Genomic DNA, 9,137 nt, shown 5'->3' with positions numbered 1-9,137 from the left:
CTGATATAAATAATTTTATACGGATATTTTCATAAATATTGAACGAATAAAAATCACATAAACCAGAAACAAACCGCGCGTATGTGTTTTATTTATAAATAATACCGGGCTAGTGTTTTATTTTGAAAGTAACACCCGGAAGTACTGCTATTGATTACTTTAGCTTAACCTTTACTTAATACTAGCAGCAAGGTCGAGCTGAGGGACTGGGCTTGACATTTTGGGTGATCTTCTTACCTCAGTCATGGGCTCCTACCGCATGTCAAAAACGTGGTTCATTTGCTAACATGCACCGAAAACGAGGAAAGCTTCAAAGTGCTGGTACCGACCGTCTTCCGTATTTTATTTACCGAGTAATGTCAGTGAGAGCTACAGAGTCAGATTTTTAGCTTTACTTCGCACTTGTAAACACTGCTAGCTGACAGGAGTTACCTAGCTTAGTTATTTACACTTTTTAAAACATGAGCTCGGGTCCTAATCACGGTACCGTGAACGTAGCAGAGACAGGACTACCCAGCAAACCCGTCTCTGCCGTGTCGATAGTGGGACATGTCCAGCAGGTCTTCACCCATGTGAAGGTAGAAAACCTGGTCGCAGGACTGAGTGGAGGAGTGGTCTCGACGCTGGCGCTTCATCCACTGGATCTGGTCAAAATCAGGTTTGCAGGTACAGTATGAAATTCAAAATGAAAGTATTTGCCATTGTCTATTGTAATAAGTCATCTGCACAGTGTGGAGCTGTATTTCCTGTCCTTAAATAGAAAGAATGTGTGCAGAATATATGAGATATGTAGGTTTCATTTGCAAAGGCATTGTGGTGTACAATAGCACAACAGTAGCCTACAATAGTGTCATATCTCAAAGATCATCATTCAACTTTATTGCTTCCTCTAACTTATGTGCTGTTTTACAGGATTTAACAAGGGTCTGTAATGTCCTTCTGTTGCAGTGAGTGATGGCTTGGAATTACGACCTAAGTACAATAGCATAATGCATTGTATGAAAAGTGTCTGGCAGCAGGAGGGACTGAGAGGACTTTACCAGGGAGTGACGCCCAATATTTGGGGTGCTGGAGCTTCGTGGGGTCTCTACTTCTTTATGTACGTATGCAGCAAACTATAAACCTGTTGGACCATGAGATTTAATTTTGTCTGTAACTGTAATATGTGTGTTATTTCCCAAACTATCTTCCCTTGCAGCTACAATGCAATCAAAGGGTACACAAAGGAAGGCCGTCAAACTGAACTGAGTGCCACAGAGCACCTGGTGTCTGCAGCCGAAGCAGGTTAGCACCACATTTATCCAAACACTGCTGACACACTCACACGGTCTACTCACGGTCAACAACAGCAGCAGCTAGATAATACTGCTCTGGTCCGGCTGGCCTCAGCCAACAGCAGGCAAATACAAATTAGTGTATCACCCCCTGTTCATTTTAGTACTACAAGGTCACATGAATCCATTTCCTGATGGTGAAATTAAGTCAGAAGTGGAAAATTAGCCTTGTTGAAATGTTTTAGAAGAAACTGGTGACTGCAGAGGGAATAACTCCATTATAGTTTGTATTTATAAACTTTATTTATTCTCAAAATATTAAGTAAAATATCACCAGGTTATATCTATTGTTAGGCAAATGCACAATAATTTTACTATTCATTTAAATCAGGCATTTTCTGTTTGATGGGAGTAACTGAACCAGCTGATCCTGTCTGCAAGACAGATTACATTTTAATTTATTAACTCTTTGAAGTGGTTCGCTGTATTTGTTAACAGTCCTGTGTAGCTAATAAAGTCACCACTGTAATTACTTCAAAGTGTCTATTGCATGTTAAAATAGGCTTCACTCTAACAATCTCTCACTCACACTCACCCAGGCATCCTGACGCTCACCCTAACCAACCCAATCTGGGTGACAAAGACGCGGCTGGTGCTGCAGTACAATGCTGACCCGACCGGTAAACAGTACAAGGGGATGGTGGACGCTCTGGTCAAGATCTACCGCCACGAGGGAGTGCCTGGACTGTACAAGGTGAGACAACAATGTGTTTGGTCTGCACTCTGCAACCCACTTTCATTATGTTTTTATCTTTTCTGTATGAAATAGCCATTTTTGAATAAATGCTTTTTACACATTTGAAGAAGAGTGCCTTGGATTTTCCTTTTTTTTGACAACTATGTGTTTGTTGGACTTCTGTAAAATGTATAAAATACAAGAAATAGTCATTTTCGCTGGTGGTAGCTAATGACAACAGTAAGGTTAGTTGTTTTATGTGGTATCACAAGAGTAAAAGTTGTAACAAGTCATTACCATAATCAGATTTGCTAACTAACTCTTACTGGACTGTAAGGAATTTTTGTTTTGGAGTACCTGGTTCACCACTAGAGGGCACCGTCACCCTCTGTTGGTTGTGGTGGAGCACAAACTCCCCATAAAGGACTTTGAAGCTCCCTCAGGACAGTTAAATGAATTTTATTAGCCTGGCAGGACAACTGTGACCAAATTACCCAATGTCATCTGACAAAAGATGTTTTAAATAGAAATGAAGCTGTAGACTTAGTATAGTTGGTTTTGTGTTTGTTTTCAGTGAATCGAGACAGACTGACTTACAGTGTGTGTGTGTGTATATTTCAAAGGGTTATGTTCCTGGTCTGTTTGGCACTTCACATGGAGCGCTGCAGTTCATGGCCTACGAGGAGCTCAAGAGAGATTACAACAAGTACAAGAAAGTGCCTTCAGAGGCAAAGCTGGTGAGTCAGTGACCTCAGGAGCCACAGACCTAGTGGAAGCATGCTCGGTGTGACATAAAACTCAGGGATTGGGCTTGTTACTTTTCACTTTAATAAGACCGAACCCACAGCTGATAACTAGCAGTTAAAGACGTGACTCATCAGTTTTCCCGCTCCACTTGTTTTCTGCCTCCCTCACACTCTCTCTCCATTTTGTCTGTTTGTGTAAAACAAGAATGCGTTGGAATACATCACAATGGCAGCACTATCCAAAATATTTGCTGTGGCCACAACGTACCCCTATCAGGTGGTGCGAGCTCGCCTGCAAGACCAGCACAATAGATACAATGGAGTTATTGATGTCATAAGACGGACGTGGAGGTATGATCGCTATCTTCTTCCACAAAAGGACTGTGAACATGCCATCCCAGTATCAGTTTCTAAATTTGGCTGTTTTATCCAATCTGGCTCACGGTTATTATTCTGTCACTTTTCTCCGCAGGAACGAAGGCGCCACCGGTTTCTACAAAGGCATCATCCCCAATTTGATACGTGTCACTCCTGCCTGCTGCATCACCTTTGTAGTGTATGAGAATGTGTCTCGCTTCCTTCTGGGACAAAACCAATGAGGCTCGGAAGAAAAGCATGGACAGCTGCAAAGACTGAGTTCACACGCACAAAGATAAACGGAGAGAGAGAGAGAGAAAAGTATCAGACTGAGCCTGAACTCCCACAGTGCATGTAGAGATGTGCTGATGTGAGGAACATTCATTTGCACTGGAAATGAATGGAAAAGTTGCCAAACTGACTGGACAGTGGATTATCTTTCTTTCAAGACAAATCCTGGATTGTCATTGAAATGTGATGAGCATATCATGTGTCCCTGATTCATCAACTTAAACTCTGACTGTGACTGACTGGATGTAACACTGTGTTGTCAACTAATATCTAAGTCTGTTTTTTGGGGGGGTTGTATGTCAGGGATAAAGATAAATGAAATATTTCATCATACAGCAGTTATGTTTACATTTTCTGTTTCCTCACAGCTGAAAGGGACACAGGCTGAAATGTTAGAAGCTAATTATCAACAGCAAATAGAAATCTCAGGTTTCTAGTTGCATGTACGTGTAATGTGAGTGTCTCTTTTAAATTATTTCTTTTAAGCGCACAAAATGGAAATGGATATGATATTCAGTCCAAGAGCTTGGTGACTTTAGACGTGGCTCCAAAATATGCCTTCTTGGTTGACATTATCTTTGTTTTCGTGCAACAGACTGTGACTGTATTGCTTTATAACTTTTTGTTATAAAATCCAAACTATGCTTTAACTCTGTTGTTTCATGTTTCATGTGTGTATTGTGGTTGTGGTAGTGATTATAAATGACACGTTATTGAGTTAAATTCTTACAAAAAGATTTTTTTATTAATAGTAATAGTGAATACAAACAGATCACATGAGTACATAGTTAAAATATTGTCACAATGTCTGTTACGTGATAACTGAATTCGACCAGCGCACGCAGAAAAGCTACAGTACAATGTTATTTCTGGTTGTCAGAATGACACAGTATTCTTGTTTACAGGCCTGTCATCTAGTATAGTATTTTATCAAAACAAAAAAACATTCAAGTTACCATCAGTGATACTGTGGTGCCTCGGCAAACCACACCTGATCATTTTGGAGGACTAGATAACATACTTTTATACTACCAGGGCTGTTTTTATTTTTATTTAGGCAGCTCCTCAATGATAATCCTGGATACTGAATTCCAGCCTGTAGATGCGTCACCTCTGGGATAGTCAGAGCACGTCCCCACCCACACGGCCACATCCACCAGCCCCGCTTTGACGCCCTCACAAAGGCCTTCGACTGAGGAGAAAAAAAAGACAAAAGAGACGGTGCAAATGAAGTTCGAGGAACACCCAGACCGGCTCCGCAGATGGAAAATTACTATTGTTTTATTTTATTTTGTTCTGTGTTTTCTGCGGTGAACTTTTCAAAGTCTAAAGAGGAAGAGAGCAACTTTGGTTTCAAGCTTGGAAATTGTTGACAAAACGTTGCTTTACAGAAAACACAGCAGTTAAATACCCACAGAGGGGAAAAGTGTGTCACTCCAGTGAAACAGCTTATTTGCTCTCATACCAAGAGTTAGATGAATGGATTGATACAACTACTAATTATGAGTTGTACATGTATACATCTACAGTCAGCAGCTGGTTATAGGTTAGCGTAGGTCGGACAAAGTGGAAACGCAGAGGTAACAAAGGTAGCAGCAGGTAATGTGAACAAGACAAAAACTCAAAAATGAGTGTTACACAGTAACAAAGTCACTAAAGCAAAAAGCAGAAACTTCCTGAGTGCTGCCTATGAAAACTTCAGGAATTTAGTAGGCTACATCTGGCCAATAAACACAAAAACGCATAACTGTCAGTAACCACACAACCTGTAGGTTTTATACTCTTATGTGTATCAGCCAGGCTAGCTGTTTCCCACTGTTTCCAGCCTTTATGCTAAGCTAAGATAAACAGCCGTGTCTCTGTGTAATTTTGCCAAACCAAAAATCCAATTTCAAATCCATAATATCCTCTGATTGGTCAGGTCAGCCAATCCTGACCTGTGAAACTATATCTTTCACTTTTCATCTTAATAATAACAACTGCAATTGAGTGAATGTTGTCTGTTGTTGTCACTGTTGCCTAGTTTGGCTGCTGATGTCATTTTATAGTATCATCATATATTCTCATATGAAAGTAATATTGATCCTCTCATCTAATTCCTAACAAATGTTGACCGGTTTCCTTAAACTATAATATTTCTAATGATAAACAAAAGTGAATGATCATCTCCTGCCTCTGAGTGGGATCATACCTGAGGATGTTCTGTGGATGTTGATGGTTGAGTTGAGCTCAGGGCTTCCTTGGTCTAAGTAGATGATTGACTCTATGGGCAGTGGTCCTGTGCACTCTGCTCCGTTGAAAGTGAAGTACCACCTCTGGCAGCATGCGTTCTTACACTTGAGTCTGAGGGAGCCGCTGAAGAGGACTCTGAGGGCGCTGTCTGAGCGCAGCTTGGTGAACGTACAGTCCTGCAACACATCATAAAGTAACTGTACCATTTATATGCACGGTGAGGGTTGTATAATGCTTCATTTGAAAACTCACATTCCTCAGAAACATAATTGCAGCTGCAATAAAAGTACTCACAGCTACTTTGCCCAGGTCGATGCCATAATTCAGAGAGTTCCAGGCACATTGCTTGTAGTTGGGCCTCCAGGGCTCCTCGAAGATCTCGTTAATGCACTCGCCTTTCTCGCCTTTGTGCCCGTCCCGTCCGGGGATGCCCGGTGTCCCCGGGATGCCGTTGGCCCCAGGGTTACCTTCTCTGCCAGCGGTGCCTGCCGGGCCCTGCATGCAGCTACTAAACTGGAAAAAAACAAGGTGGAGAAGAAGTTAAGGTGAAGTCAGCAAAGCCTGTTGTTATCACATTTCCTGTTTCAGCTTTTCTCTTTTCTTCCTCGGGGGGTTAAATCCCGGTTAGGGCTGCATGCTCCGCAGACACCCGAACGCTGCCATCCATCCAACCATCACGCACAAGCAGCCAGATTATACCTCATTTACAAGTCATATAAACAAACACATTGCCATCAGGCTGAAATTAAGGGTAAAAACAGATGTGATCCGAACCAAGGCAGAGCAATAGAACCAGCGACCATGAAGCCATGAAGCAAGTGAGAGACAGATCTTGTGTTAATGAGGAACTGAGGCCTTAGTGACAGCCTAAATTAGTGGGTGTCTGACCACACGGCTCTCTGTGTGATTCATTGTCCTGCTGAATCTCCTGCTATGTTTAAACAGATGCTGCATCTTACTCAAGCTGACTCAAACACACACACAGACGCACACAGAGACAGGGGGGCTTGCCAAAAACCTACCACATACAGAGAAAGACACAATGAAGATCCAAATGGCGTCGTGTAACCTGTTCTTCAAAAACACAGTTTGACCAGCGGGCAGCAGTCTGTAGGGTGACTTTTTTTTTTTTTTAGCTGGATTTGGGTTTTTAATTTTAGTTGGCTGATTTGTGAGGGTCATAAACTCATTCATTTAGTCAGGACAGACGTAAACTGACACGTAGGAGTGTGTCCTCGCCCTAAAGCAAACACTGATGCCAAAAGCTTTTGGGTCTGGGTTTTTTGTTTGGTCATCACTGCCCTTTTTGCTCAGCATGCAGCTGTGGTGCAGTTACAGGGGGCACATGGCCAAAAGGCATTAAGGCAAAAAAAAAAAGTCCCAAGGCAGGGAAGAACAAAGAGCTTTTACTCCGGTCTCAACATCTTGTCCTGAGTCAGGAGTCTCTGGAGCAGAGCAGAAAAATCTTTTCTATCATAGCATGTGAATCTGAAATTTTGGCTAAACGTGGAGACAATTACAGTATTCTAACATCAGCTGCTGTGGAGCAGATGGCTCAGAGTCTGTTTTAGCCATTAAGTGGCTTTGCTGCAGCAAACCTGAAGATGTGAGGTCTGACATCATCTCTATAGGAAACTGAAAAGTCTGTGATTACCCCAGTAGGCTGTGGTATTGGTATGCAAGAGCTGTAATGGACCTGGACTATATCCTTTAAGAGAAAATGGACTAAACTCCCCAATAATCTTGGCTAATAGGTGGGAAAATGTGGAAATGTCGCAAATACTCCACAAGCCTGCATGGTAGATAGGAAATGACTCTGTTTTATTAAGGGTTGGAGTTTTGGAGACCTTTCAAAGCAGACTGCTGAATGGAACCTCTGTCCACTTAGCCACACAGATGACTTTTATATTAGCTTCCAGTCTGCCGTTTCTACAGTGGTGCTGCCTGCCTGCATGAATTATACTCCAGCCCTGCTGAATATTAGTAGCAACACAGTCCATTACTGTAACCGAAGCATAAAAAGCTGTATTTGCCCCAAAGTGCTGAGAAATCAGTAAGTGTTTCATGCATTAGTCAAAAACTGAGGCGCGAATCCGAAGCGCTCCTTGAGCATGCGGAGCGTGGATATAGTGCTTGCTTGGCTTAGAGAGTTTTTACATTCAGAGGATCTCAAGAGGAATCAAAGCAGGATTTTCTGATTACCATGTTGTTCAAATAAGAAGATCTTCCTTCTCCAGAGTGCCTAGTGCAGTTGGGCTTTTCTGCATCATTTCCAGTGCACTAGATACAGATGGTAACATAAGATGCTATTCATTATACCCTTCTGCTGTGGTCCCTTATAACTGCAGAATATGACTTTGGGGGTTCTCGGAGTGGGGCACGCAGACTTTTAGGAGTCAGTGCGTGGGGGGTTCACAGAGTCCCAGTAAAGTAAACACAAGTTTCACTTTCATTTGATTCCCAAGAGGTTAAAGAGCAAATGTGTGTCCACTCTGTTCCCCAACTACAGCCCAGAGGATTATGTAATTCTGCACAGAAATAGTCTACAACAAGAGTTAGTGAGAACTAGTGAATTGTGATGGTGGACCCCACTTTAGGTATCTGTGAGAACATTATTAGAGATGATTTAACACATTTATCAGCCTTAAAATATCAATCGCCTTCATAATTAATCCCACAAAACTAGACAAAAGGATTTTAAAATGTGTCAGGCAGGCAGACAGATAACAAAGAAAAGCAGACAGACAGTGAGCCAGACCCCACAACTTCCTGTTTAGAATTTTTTTTTCTGTCCATTCAGTCTGCTGGAGAGCAGCCAGACCTGGAATAATAGAGAACCAGCTGACCATACAAAGTCTACATCACAGCATTTCTCTTCTGCTGACGGGACCAGGTAATTTTTGGAGGCCGTTTTTACCAAAGTGGTGACCACACTCACTCAAGTGGATCATATGCATGAATCAGCATGAAACTTTTTTTTAAAGGGAGATTCAGTCGTTTAAATATAGGCTACTACTGGCAAACAGCAACGCGTGGCAAAAAGAAAAAGTAGTCCCCATGATGAGTTCAAGGACATGTCATGCAAAATGTGTTAATATAGATAGCCTAGGTTCAAAATACAACAAAGCGGCTTCACGACAATAAAGTTGTTCAATCAAAAAATCTAAATACTCGTTGTAAAAGCAGCAAAGCATTATCCAATGTGGACTGCCACATGAACTTTTGGACATGTGCGTGCTTTTATCCTTTATCTACTCCCTCTTACCTTGTCGGCGTCAGGATCCTTTCGGTATCCTCTATTTCTCACCTTTTCCACGCCATACAGAGGTAAAACCAGGCAGACAAGAAGCAGCAGGCGGGCAACAAGGGGAGACATCCTACTACAGACAGCGGACTGTGAGCTCTCTCTGAGATCTGAGGCGACAGCTTGACTCCAACTCCAGCCGGTTTGAGTCCAGAGGAGGCAGGACGACAGGGAAGGAGCCAGTGAAGCTGCTCCTC

General features: G+C 42.2%; 2 protein-coding genes across 4 annotated transcripts; one reads left to right on the top strand and one right to left on the bottom strand.

Moving 5' to 3' along the window:
- The first annotated feature begins 12 nt into the window (after positions 1 to 12).
- Positions 13 to 4,050, top strand: LOC310999100 (solute carrier family 25 member 32-like). The gene is made up of 7 exons (XM_083989419.1): positions 13 to 666; positions 949 to 1,099; positions 1,199 to 1,284; positions 1,874 to 2,028; positions 2,634 to 2,747; positions 2,962 to 3,107; positions 3,229 to 4,050. Exons 1-7 carry the CDS (start codon positions 462 to 464, stop codon positions 3,353 to 3,355), a joined length of 984 nt encoding a protein of 327 aa, XP_083845545.1. The 5' UTR covers positions 13 to 461; the 3' UTR covers positions 3,356 to 4,050.
- Positions 4,051 to 4,263: 213 nt separating this feature from the next.
- Positions 4,264 to 9,068, bottom strand: LOC310999343 (collagen triple helix repeat-containing protein 1-like; the record flags this gene model as incomplete). Of its 3 annotated transcripts, XM_083989705.1 has the most annotated exons (5): positions 4,264 to 4,596; positions 5,596 to 5,812; positions 5,931 to 6,149; positions 7,839 to 7,916; positions 8,902 to 9,012. In XM_083989705.1, the coding sequence occupies 5 exons, from the start codon at positions 9,010 to 9,012 to the stop codon at positions 4,454 to 4,456; spliced, it is 768 nt and encodes a 255-aa protein (XP_083845831.1). In that variant the 3' UTR covers positions 4,264 to 4,453. The 3 variants fall into 3 exon arrangements, with proteins under 3 accessions (XP_083845831.1, XP_083845833.1, XP_083845832.1); XM_083989707.1 differs by lacking the exon at positions 7,839 to 7,916 and having other exon boundaries at positions 8,944 to 9,068; XM_083989706.1 differs by lacking the exon at positions 7,839 to 7,916.
- Positions 9,069 to 9,137: the final 69 nt, after the last annotated feature.

Source organism: Trachurus trachurus, assembly GCF_905171665.1.
Source record: "Trachurus trachurus genome assembly, chromosome: 16".
Taxonomy (NCBI): Eukaryota; Metazoa; Chordata; class Actinopteri; order Carangiformes; family Carangidae; genus Trachurus; species Trachurus trachurus.
This window is presented reverse-complemented; position numbering and strand designations above follow the sequence as displayed.